Below are 13067 nucleotides of genomic sequence, written 5' to 3' on the forward strand. Positions count from 1 at the left end.
GTCATGTGCCTTTTACTGAGGAGTGGCTTCTGTCTGGCCACTCTACCATAAAGACCTGATTGGTGGAGTGCTGCAGAGATGATTGTCCTTCTGGAAGGTTCTCCCATCTCCAAAGAGGAACTCTGGAGCTGTCAGAGTGACCATTGGGCTCTTGGTCACCCCTCTGACCAAGGTCCTCGATTGCTCAGTTTGACCGAGTGGCAATACGTGGTTCCATACTTCTTCCATTTAAGAATTATGGAGGTCACTGTGTTCCTGGGGACCTTCAATGCTGCAAAAATGTTTAGGTACCCCTCCCCAGATCGGTGTCTTGACACAATACTTTCTCAGAGCTCTACAGACAATTCCTTCAACATCATGGCTTGGTTTTTGCTCTGACATGCACTGTCAACTGTTGGACCTAATAATGTTTGCCTTTCCAAATCATGTTCAATCAATTACATTTACTGCAGGTGGACTTCAAGCTGTAGAAACAATTCAGGGATGATCAATGGAAACAGGATTCACCTGAGTATAATTCTGAGTCTAATAGCAAAGGGTCTGAATACTTATTTAAATAAGGATTTTTTTAAAATACATTTGCTAAGATTTCTAAAAACCTGTTTTCGCTTCGTCATTATGGTTTATTGTGAGAGTTACTTGTTATTATTTTACCTGATGCTTTTGTAGGACAATATATATAATTTGTCCTACAAACAATATATATATATATATTCTCAAAATTTGCAATGAATTTCAATAGATTTCAGTTTTGTATAAATAAATTGCTTTAATAGAATGACGACGTAATGACAACATCAATAATATTTGTACATTGTTGTTTCTTGTAGAAGAAAGCAGATACATCAAATGTGTAGGATACAAAGTTTTAGAAACTATCCAGGAATGTACAAAATGGAGAGAGAAAAAAAGCTAAACGTGAAATTATTTTTGATAAAAACTACAAAGCAGAGAGGGTCAGTATAAAATGACTCCCGTCTAAATCACCTATGGAAGAAGAGGCATGTGGTGATCATTCACATTGCAGAGGGAGCCGAGAGGGACATTAAACAGGATACAGAAAAGGGAGATGCAGAGGGGAAACCTTTGTACGTAAACTATAGCATGTGGCATTTGTTCTAAACAGCTCACTAATTCTCACTAAGAGTAAATCTTTAGTTTAAAGCTGGAGAATTCTTCACAAAAGGATTTTACCGACTTTGTACTTGCTGAGTCATGTAGATTGTTTTGCTTTGATAATTTGGTAGACAAATGGAATTAGAAGCAACCAGAGCGTACAAATGCAATCCATATCAATAAAAAAAAAATCCAGTGACTTCAACAATTGTTTTATTATTTATGAGTAGTATAAGCGAAATGTGTGCCATATATTTTCATCGAAGATATTAGAGTATGTAGAGTGTTATTGGCACATGTACATTGAGTTGAGGTAATGTGCTGCTTTCCAGAACTCTATGCTAAAGTGTTTCCAGGAATTCTCTTTCCCTCCTTTTTTTTGTCCTTTTTCCTCGTCAACTCTGGTTTTGATCAACGCAACACATAAGGAGTCAAGCAGCATCCCAGAAGGTGATACCTAGTCAGTTGCACAACTTGAACGCATTCAACCGTGTCTTCCACATCTAACAGAAACCCTTTGAATCAGAGATGTGCAGTGGGGGCTGCCTTAATTGACGTCCATGGCGCCCGGGGAGTAGTTGTTGCAGGTTAACTGCCTTGCTCAAGGGCAGAATATAATATTTTTCCACCACGCCGGCTCAGGGTTTCGAACCGGCAAGCTTTCAGTTACTGGCCTAATGCACTTAACGGCTAGGCTACCTGACGCCCGTAGACCAACGCATAACGTTTTTGACCCGGTAAACTGACCTTTCTTTCAAAAGCAGTGGTGGAGATATGTCAGTGTAATATCGAACCAGAGTGTAAAGTCATATAAAAAATAACCACAAAATACATCACTTAAGTCATAAAAAAAATACTAAAATTAAGTCACACAAACATTTCCTTTAGTTTGGTTAATAGACTCGGATTATTTCAATCTAAAACAACCCAGTTCTGATAAACATCATGTTGTATTTTTCCTAGGCTGATAGCCTGTCGAAACCCGCTGAAAGCCAGTCCTTGCCGGCAATGTTACTCAAACCTTGTTATATAGGTAGCTAGGGTTGGAAAAATTCCATTAACTTTCCCCAAATTCCCCAGTTTTCCAGAAATCCCAGTAAGAGGATTCCTGGATATCCTGCTTATTCCCTCCTAATTCCAGGAACTTCCAAATAGGATTTCTGGAAAACCTGGGAATTTTGGGGAAGTTAGCAGCATTTTGAAACCCTGTGTGTATCCTTCTTACCACTACGGTATTAGTTATGTGTGCTCTGGGCTCATCATCACAATAAGCCCTCTTACTATACACTATGACACTCTGGCAGCTGGGATCCTGACCTTACACACTAAAACATGGCACACATTGGTTAAAGGTTTATTCTGATTGGCTATTGACCATTGGCTGTGATAGAAAATATACTGTACAGTAAAATATTATAAGGACTCCATGGGTAGAGATACACTGTCAAGTCCCAATGAATCCCAATACAACATCAGTAAGATATCCATCCTTTGTTAACCCGCCACACACACATTCAGTAGCCACCCTACACCCTTCCAATCTTTGTCTTTCTTTATCCCTTTCTCAGGGTCGTGAGAAGGTGGTGTAGAGACGCACACACACACACACACATCCGATCCCATGCATCTCAGTCTCTCATGGCCGTGACAGGGTGGTGTAGACTGGCTGCTCCCAATGTGTAGGACTGTGAGACTGGGCCACGCTGGAGGGGTCAGTGATGGTAGTGTAAAGGGGCCTCTGGCTGGGCCCCATGTAGGAGAAGGCTGAGTACAGCCCCGGGGCCTGGCTGGAGTGGGCGTAGTACGGCCCCGGAGCCTGGTGCTCCCCGTACTCAAACTGGGCCCTGGAGGGCAGCGAGGGGAAGGCTGATCCGTAGTGGGGGAGGCTGAGGGGGGTGTAGGTGACGTGGGTTCCTGACGAAGAGGAGGAAGACTCTGCGTAGTGGCTCCCGGCCCCGGACTCACTCTTGATCTGGGCCTTGGTGGCGTCTGAGGCTGAGGGGGAGGGCTGTTGATGCTGATGCTGCTTGGAGAGCCAGGCGGCTGAGTGGCCGCTGGCAGCAGCGAGGGCGTAGGCGTAGGATGTAGCGGAGGAGCTTGATGTGGCGGCGCCGCCCTGGCCAACCCCTGGGTGCCCGTTGGGCGGCAAGTACTGGTCAAACTCGTTGACGTCGAAGGGCTCGATGTTGGCCATCACGTCGTGGCTGATCTCGCCGATGTCCATGGTGCAGAAGTCGATGTGGGGTTTCCCGCCCGCTGATGAATGGCCCCCGGAGGCCCCCTCTGCTCCAACCCCCAGGCCTCCTCCACGGGAGGATCCTGAGCCACCTCCGCCCTCCCTCTTCCCCTCCGTCATCTTTCCAGACTGGAGCTCTGTCTTTGGGGTGGTGGGGGGTGTTGGCGGGCTGTGACCCTGACCTGGAAGGAAAAGGGAACATACCGATCAGCAAAGCAATAGAAGTGAAACACTTGGAATGGAGACCAGTAGTTCAGTTTTCTTCTTGTTCTCTCAGGTCGTGTGGTGCCAGGTGGCCTATTGTTTGCCCTAGCTTGTTGAAGTAGGACTTACTCATAGTATTGGGTAAATTCATTAACCAATAAAGCTGAACTCACCTGCAGGGTGGTGGTGATGATGGTGGTGGAGGTCGGCCAGGGGGGACCCAGCCCCTGTACTGTGCACATCCAGGTGGAGGGCCTTGTAATGGGACTGGGCGTGGCTGCCATCCCCCTCTGCTCCCTCCCCTCCCTCACCATTGGTCCCCAGCTTGCCGTTCTTGCGTCTGCGGGGCTGGTACTTGTACTCTGGGTAGTCCTTCTTATGTTGTTTCCGCAGTCGCTCCGCCTCCTCAATGAAAGGCCTCTTGTCACTCTCATTCAGGAGCCTGTGGAACAAAACATGGTCATGGCAGGGCGGCAGGTAGCCTAGTGGTTAAGAGGGTTGGTCCAGTAACTGAGAAGTCACTTGTTTGAATCCCAATGCTGACTAGGTGAATAATCTGTCAATGTGCCCTTTACCAAGGCATTTAAAGGCATCTAGTTGCTCTGGATGAGTGTTTCTGCTAGTTAACTTTAATGATTATATAATATAGTGCCTTCAATTTCAGAAACATATTTTAAAAATACGGGAAGGAAATGTATCAGAAGTAAGTAGGACTTTATGCATGACTCATGCTTCAATTGCACACAAACGCCAACAAGGCCTACAGGTAGCCTGTAGATTATCAATTTCCCACGTAGGCCTATTCATTTCAATGCCTGCCAATGCCCACCTCCACAGTTTGCCGAGTGTCTTGCTGAGCTCCGCGTTGTGCAGGTGAGGGTACTGGTCCGCCAGTTTACGGCGCGCGGCCTGCGCCCACACCATGAAGGCGTTCATCGGCCTCTTCACGTGCGGCTTGCTCTTGTTCCCGTTGTTTACGCGCACGGGCATGGGCACGAGCGTCCAGTCGTATCCGTCCAGCACCTGGCTGACCGCCTCGCGGATGCCGATGGGGAACCGGTCCATATCCACCTCTGACTTGGGTACTAGTCCACCGTCCTCTCCGCCGCCATCTGCGCCAGAAAGCCCCGTCAGTTGCTGCGACGGACCGATGAGCGGGGAGTCCCGGCCGCCGGTGGCCCCGGAGTGTGCCGGTGACAGAGAGTGACCATCATCTGAGCCCCCGGGACTCAACTCTGCCTCGGATAGACTGTGCTCCTCTCCAGACATTTTAATGTATAGGCTATTATCGATTGGCAACAAAAAAAAATATCCTTGCAGGAAAATTTGTTAAATTTGTTCAGAGAATGCAAAACTTTAAGCTACAGCTGAGAGATGTGCTCCGGACTCGCTCCTTTATGTGGAATTATTCCTATATGCCACGCGTAAACCCATAGCCTACTCGTGCGTAATCGAATGTACCCAAATCCTGTCTTTTGCACTTCCCATTCACTTCCACCGATGTCGCCTGAAATGAATAATATAGAATAGAACAACATTAGGCAATTAACACATTTTACATTGGGCAATGAGGTCAGAACCCCATTTGATAACTTTTTCCACATGTTTTTTTATAGACCTAAGCAGAGACTGTACCCAGTGGGAACAGACGTCAATTCAACGTCTATTCCCAGTGGATATGTCCCATTACAATGGTAGGCCTAGAAATGACCGTTAGCTCTGAGACGAACAGAAAGACATTCATACAATGTTTTCTTGTTGACAGTTATGTTAGGCCACAAAATGTAACGAATGATAGGCTAATATATGTCCACTGGAACCAATTTATAGGCTACATAATAAGAGGACCAACTTCTTCTTCGCCGGTTCTTGTCATTTTGTATCAGTCCATATGCCATTACAGGCTAATCATAGGAGGGTTTGCTTCACCCAAGATGCCCTATTTTCCAAAGAAACAAGGTTCGTGAAGAAAACTGAACATTAAAAACTAACATCATAACTGTTTCAGTACTTATCTTTAAATCATTCTGGGAATATGTATTTTAATGTTTTAATCCTATTTTAAGGCTAAAGCTGGAAAAGCCCGTAAAATTCAGCCCAACATCATCTTGGGAATTTAAAAAAACCTCTTAGATAATAAGATTTGGATATTTCTGAAATTCCACCCAAAAGCGTAAACAAATCTATTTTATGTTCATATGGAAAATAAAGTTACAAAACTTACCAATGCAGAGTTTAGGAGGTCGCCCGTTCAACACGGGAGTTCGTGCGTTCCCCTGTCCAACAGTGTGACGCTCGCCCTGTCCCCTGCCCCCTCGTTTGGTTTGCCCTTCAATGAATGGCCGCTCTGTATCGCGCACCGGAGCTTAAAGAGCGCCGTTGTGAGAAGGAACGAGAGAAAAAAAGTGATTGAAAGTGGAAAACATTCTGAGAGGCAGCATTCCAACACTGAGTCGACGCCACCCTCTTGCGCACACGCCGGACGCCTATTGGTCATTTAATATTCTCCGGCTTTCTTACTGGACGACGGGGTTACTGTTATTGCCTGTCCGTCCGTCACCACTAATATTTCCAATGAAAGGAGGTGAGATTTTACATCAGAGTGGCTTAAGTGACTTTACACTGGCTCTATTTAGGAACCAAATAAGGCCCGCTTTGTTTGATGTGTTGACATGTTATATTGAATAAATAAACAATCATGATAATACATTTGTGGTCAAAGTACACTAAATTTCACGAAAAATCTCCAAGGGATTCAAATACATAACGTCGTTATATTCATTATAACGTCATTATACAGTTGGTGGGCCCTATTTGACGAGTGACTATGTTACTTATATCTAGGTCATCGTTAACCCCAGGAAATTAATAATGAAAGAATTAGGTCTATGGCCTAAAAATAATTTAAAGTACTACTTAATACGTTTTTTGGGGTATCTGTACTGTACTATTTCTATTTTTTTTTACAACTTTTACTTTTACTACATTCCTTCCCTGACACTCAAAAGTACTCGTAAAAATGTCGAATGCTTAGCAGGACAGGAACATGGTCCAATTCATACACTTATCAAGAGAACATCCCTGGTCATCCCATACTGCCTCCGATCTGGAGGACTCACTAAACACAAATGATTCGATTGTAAATGAACTGTTGGCGTGTTCCCCTGGCTATCCAGAAATGTAAAAAACAAGAAAATCGTGATGTCTGGTTAACTTAATATAAGGAATGTGAAATGATTTATACCTTTACTTTGACTTTTGATACTTAGGTATATTTTATCGATGACATTTACTTCTGATACTTAAGTATATTTCAAACCAAATACTTTTAGACTTTTACTCAAGTATTATTTTACTGGTGACTTTCACTTTTGAGTAATTTTCTATCAAGGTTTCTTTACTTTTACTCAAGTATGATAATTGGGTACATTTCCAGTACTGCCTGTGGCTGATATAGTACTGAAATATGACAAAAAGTGATATAGGGTAGAGTGAGTTGCTGGAGGAGTTGAATTAGATCCAAAATCATCATCCCTATATTGTTGACCAGCATTAAGGGCCTTATGGGCCCAATCCTGAGGTCAATGTACGTGACCTTTCACCCCTATACTCTATGAAATACGTAACTTTTCTCACTCCCCGATATTGCTCTTCCAAATTGCTCTTGGACGTCCCTTAAAAATATTGCATATGCATCTAAAATGCATGTCAAGATCCAGAGTGTTCTGTGTGTAAGGTTGTGCTGTTGAGGTCAAATCATTCATTATGTTGACTGCATTGAATGTATTGTTGCTGTAACTGGCTGTATTCTATGTAACTTGTAATAACTTACTTGTAGTCATTAATATCAGATATTTACAGTATATACGTACATTGTCACACGTTAAGATATATTAAGGGACTGAATATTATGGGCCACACACACACACACACACACACACACACACACACACACACACACACACACTGATTGCAACAATAACCGCCAGTGTTTCCCTTTTCCTTCTCATGTTGAATCCGTGTCTCAGTTTTCTCTCTCTCTCCCTTTCTCCCTCTCGTCTCTCTCTTCTTTAGCCTCTTTGTTGTCATCTCAGGTGAATTGTGACCATGTGATCAGATGCCCTGCAAGCACCCTTCCATTAGCCTCCTAAATGAAAAAAAATGAGAGGAACAAAAAGCAGTTTTGTGCATCTTGAAAAAATGATAAGAGAAAAGAAAGAGATGTGTGTCTCTGGGCCCTGTGTTCCTACACAGACACAGTATCTCACACATAACACAACATCCAAGGACTGCACTAGCTGGACTAGCTTTCTCCATCTGTTTTATTCTCATGTCCACCGAGACCATGGGTCTGGGCCTTTGGGTGCTGGTCTTGGTGGGTTCGTCCGAGAGGGGTTGGTTGGGGGTGCAGGATTCAGGATGGGGGCTACATACACCCCTCTGACTACACTGGGATACTGAGGCCCTGTCCTGGCCTTGATGTGAGTGACTACTTCTGTTTGTGTATGAGTGAGAGGAGTTTAAAGAAAATCCCTCTCACTCATATGCTGACAAAAGCTTTGATTTGATGTTGATTTATATAAGCAAGCAAAGGAATCTGACAGACTAAGAACAAGTTGGAATGAATTGTGATAAGTATTTTGTGATTCAGAGTGACTGTGCTGTAGGCTATGTTATATTATGCATTAGGTGAAATAAAAATCACTGTGAATTTATGCAGGGCATGGCATTATTTTTTTATGTGAATGCAAGATGTTTACTTAGAGTATTCCCAATGTATTGTAGCTAGAAGGTAAAAATATGTTTTGAATTTATTTAAAACGAAACTGTTTTTTTAGTGAGACTCCAAATTAAAAGTAAATAGTTAATTAGCAGTGATTCAAGTTGTCATTATTTTGTTAATTCACATGAAATCCTCATTTTCTTTCGTTGCCAAAATTAGCGTTAGATATCCTATAAATTCTCAATATACCATTAACTAACGAAATAAGCACCTGCTTTACAATTTTCGCAAATTAGCAAAACTGCAATTGTATAATATACGTTCATAACACTGAGATCATGCTCCAATGCGATGCGAGAAGAGTTACTTCAGTCAATTATTTGCGAGAAATGTTATAGGTCTTCTAGAAATTGTTTAATTCTGTTTAGAATTCCTGTTAAATAACGCAACAAAACTCTCTGTGCTACTCAGCCTATCATAGGGTCAGTTCAATCAGAATGTTCATACTATGTTATTCATTGTTGTAGCATTAATCGTGGAGAAATGCATTCATATGCTATAAATATATATATATAAATTGTATAAATTGCTCTAAAAACAATTGTCTTGATAGTGTGGGAGAAACGCACTAAAGATAGATCTAATGAATGAACAGCTAGGCGCATACGAGTTGTAAACAACTTTAAAAGGAGGCCTGCCAAAAAAGTGAACTTGATGTATTGGTCCAATAACGTTCGTTTGATTTCCATCTCGCTTTCGATTTTTTTTCTCAAGAATTACATACTTGCAATTTATTATGTTTTAGGCCTAATCAGTCGATTATTATAAACTATTAACGTCTAAAAGATCATCCGTTTTTGAATGTATAAGTTAACATTCGTTTGATTAAATATTATCTTTGAAATATTAATAGCTAGTTCAATAGCTAGTAATTATGAAGAAAAAGTGGGGCTTTTAGGAAATTCAAGTTGAGTGCAACTTTATAGCCTAAATACAATTAATCTCTGTCTGTTTATAGTCAACTATGAGACATATTCTATAGGCTACTACTAAGACTACTACTAAGACTACTACTAAGACTACTACTAAGACTACAAAATAGTCTTAGTAGTAAAAAAGACAACAAAATACTGATGTCAATCTATTAATTTTAAAGAAAGTCTATTTGAATTGTTTGTAAATGCATTTTACTCAATCTTTTTAGTTTGTTCCACTTTACACAAGATGAGGGACTGGATGTGCTTATCAATACAATGAATTATGTACATTTTTGGTACAAAGGTAATATTTTCATATAACATATTGTCCATATCTTTCTCCTATCAAGATCCCATCTCTCCCATCCAGGGCTATGGGCCCCAGGGGCTGACATAGCTCTGTGGAAAATAGAACTCACATGTCCATCTATTAACCACAGTGAGACATACATCCCTGCTTCAACCTGCCATGTGACCGGCTGCACTAATGTGTCTGCTCCTGTCGCTGTCAGAAGAGTCTGTATGGTGCTGTGGCAGGAGAGAGAGAGGAGATGGGGAACTCATGACTAGCAGGTTCAAGGGGTCGGGATTCACTATGTCTGACTCCCCAGGTGCATGTGGGGTGATATGGAGCAGCAGTGGCCATTTTGTGTTCATGTTTGTGGCTCTGTCCCCACAAAATGTAACCTCTTACTCTCAAATGAACCAATAAGCCTGCAGCGACATACTATGAATGTCATTGCGATGTCATGTTCTAAAATGATAGTGGTGGCAGAAAAATATTTTAAAAAGGGAATCCAGTTTTGCATCCTGGAAAACAGCATGCTGATGGTGAAATCCTAGAGGAGAAGAAGAAGGAACGAGAGAAGGAAATAGAGAGAGATGGCTGCCCTTTTGTGTTGGCATCAGTCCATAGAATAGTTTCACTGGGAAATTCCTGAAATCTGACGAGAGAGAAATAGAGAGAGAGAACAAGGGAACATGGACAGCGGTCAACATATTCATGCAGTGGGTCACATTCTGCGTTCGATTGTCGTGTGTATAATTGAGGGAAAGACAGTCAGTCATTCCCATGTCAATGGACACGTGGGGCTGATGTGAATGGCGCTGTTTGTTCCGAATGATGACGCACTCAATAGAAGCCCCGAAATAATTTGACAAGGAGGAACTGCATATATTAGCACGGTTGTATTTGACAACCCATTGCTTCCTGAATGATGGAAATATTCTGTACTTACAGTCAGAGTTAGCTTATACTTGTTTGGGTTTTTCCCCTATTAATTGTGACATGTTTTGTTGACACTTCAATTTCACAGTTAGCAACAAGTAAAAATACGTAGTTCAAAATCATTTCATCACATACCTATTGGCCAGAACATTTGTAAACAGGTTTGACACAATCAGGGTTAAGGACAATTCAGGAATTAAACTATTCTCATCGACAAATTCCACATCCAAAGCAACTAACAGGAATTAAAACCTAATCAACCCTCTCCAACTGACCCAAATCTCTACATCTTTTTAACAACTTGCTCTATTTGATTAATATCACTTCTAAAATTAGAATTTCATAACATCATAAACAACCAGGCCATGTGAGTGACAAAATTGTGTATCATTCATGCTGGGAAAGGGAGAATGTGGATGGAAGGCCCCAGCCCAAGTCTCCATGGTTCAGGTGTAGCCTTTACCCTCCATGGCTCACATATTTCACATATTTACTCCTAGTTACATTATGACACTCAGCCTGCTCTGGATACCATCTTAGTAATTATAGTTTTTACCCCCAAGCCATAAGTCTCCTGAACAGGTAACCAAATGACTACCCAGACTATTTGCATTGTGTGCCCCCACCCCTCTTTTACGCTGCTGCTACTCTCTGTTTATCATATATGCATAGTTACATTAACTATACATTCATGTACATACTATCTCAATTGGCCCGACCAACCAGTGCCCCCACACATTGGCTAACCGGGCTATCTGCATTGTGTCCCTCCACCCACCACCCGCCAACCCCTCTTTTATGCTACTGCTACTCTCTGTTTATCATATATGCATAATCACTTTAACCATACCTACATGGACATACTACCTCAGTCAGCCCGACTATACGGTGCCTGTATATAGCCTCGCTACTGTTATAGCCTCACTACTGTATGAAGCCTCGCTACTGTTATTTTTGACTGTCTTTTTACTGTTGTTTTTATTTCTTTACTTACCTATTGTTCACCTAATACCTTTTTTGCACTGTTGGTTACAGCCTGTAAGTAAGTATTTCACTGTAAGGTGAAATGCACCTGTTGTACACCTGTTGTATTCGGCGCACGTGACAAATACACTTTGATTTGACATATCCTGGGACTAACATTCAGATGTATTTTATACCACATCATACAGGATATATTTTATTAGTAGATCATGTCCAGATATACAATATGCTGTGATTAATTGAAACCGTGTTCTTATTGATGACAGATGCAGTGTATTCGCAAAGTATTCAGACCCCTTGACTTTTTCCACATTTTGTTAAGTTACAGCCTTATTCTCAAATGGATCTAACCATTTTTTCCCTCATCAATCTACACACAATATCCCATATTGTCAAAGCGAAAACAGGTTATTAGAAATTATGGCACATTTATTAAAAACTAAAACAGACATACCTTATTTACATAAGTATTCAGACCCTGTGCTATGAGACTCGAAATTGAGCTCATGTTCATCCTGTTTCCATTGATCATCCTTTAGAGGTTTATACAACTTGATTGAAGTCCACATGTGGTAAATTCAATTGATTGGACATGATTTGGAAAGGCACACACCTGTCTATATAAGGTGTCACAGTTGACAGTGCATGTCAGCACAAAAAACAAGCCATGAGGTCAAAGGAATTGTCGGTAGAGCTCCGTGACAGGATTGTGTCGAGGCACAGATCTGACAACCATCTCTGTAGCACTCCACCAATCAGGACTTTATGGTAGAGTGGCCAGACGGAAGACGTTCTTCAGTAAAAAGTCACATGACAACGACCCTGAACACACAGCCAAGACAATGCAGGAGTGGCTTTGGGACAAGTCTCTGAATGTCCTTGAGTGGCCCAGCCAGAGCCCGTACTTGAACCCGATCAAACATCTCTAGATAGACCTGAAAATAGCTGTGCAGCGACGCTTCCCATTCAACCTGACAGAGCTTGAGAGGATCTGCAGAGAATAATGGGAGAAACTCCCCAAATACAGGTGTGCCAAGCTTGTAGCGTCATACCCAACAAGACTCGAGGCTGTAATCGCTGCCAAAGGCGCTTCAACAAAGTACTGAGTAAAGGCTCTGAATACTTATGTAAAAGTAATATTTAACTGAAATTTAGGTTTTCAAAAATTTGCAAAAGTTTCTAAAAACCTGTTTTTGGTTTGTCATCATGGAGTATTTTGTGTAGATTGATGAGGGGGATAACTCTTTAATCCATTTTAGAATAAGGCTGTAATGTAACAAAATGTGGAAAAAGTCAAGGGGTCTGATTACTTTCCGAATGCACTGTCTATGACCATTTAGCAGACACTTTTTGTAAAGAGACTACTAGTAGTAGTAGTGCATACATCTTCATATGAGGGGCCTCAGTGGGAATCTAACCTACAATCCTGACACTGCAAGTGCCATGCTCTACCAACTCAGCCACCCAGGACCACTGTCAGACCATACTGATGCCACGGCTCCCTGTGATTCATAGTTTAGTGATTTAGTGATATAGTGATTTAATGTGCACGGCCTCATGCAGATTCCAGAAGGATGAATAAAAAATTATGCTGCTTGC

At 41.9% G+C, this 13067-nt stretch overlaps 1 protein-coding gene and 1 long non-coding RNA gene across 2 annotated transcripts; one reads left to right on the forward strand and one right to left on the reverse strand.

The window, feature by feature from the left end:
• Positions 1 to 749: 749 nt before the first annotated feature.
• LOC110493441 (transcription factor SOX-10) lies at positions 750 to 9786 on the reverse strand. Its single transcript, XM_021567709.3, has 5 exons — positions 9721 to 9786; positions 5781 to 7703; positions 4386 to 5063; positions 3730 to 3998; positions 750 to 3534 (listed from the first exon to the last, which is right to left on the reverse strand). Exons 3-5 carry the CDS (start codon positions 4823 to 4825, stop codon positions 2753 to 2755), a joined length of 1491 nt encoding a protein of 496 aa, XP_021423384.2. The 5' UTR covers positions 4826 to 5063; positions 5781 to 7703; positions 9721 to 9786; the 3' UTR covers positions 750 to 2752.
• Positions 7759 to 13067, forward strand: LOC149975674 (uncharacterized). The gene is made up of 2 exons (XR_016487682.1): positions 7759 to 8037; positions 9607 to 13067. It is a non-coding gene; the product is annotated as an uncharacterized LOC149975674 (long non-coding RNA).

This window comes from Oncorhynchus mykiss, chromosome 17 (assembly GCF_057628025.1).
Source record: "Oncorhynchus mykiss isolate SJ-2025 chromosome 17, ASM5762802v1, whole genome shotgun sequence".
Classification (NCBI taxonomy): domain Eukaryota; kingdom Metazoa; phylum Chordata; class Actinopteri; order Salmoniformes; family Salmonidae; genus Oncorhynchus; species Oncorhynchus mykiss.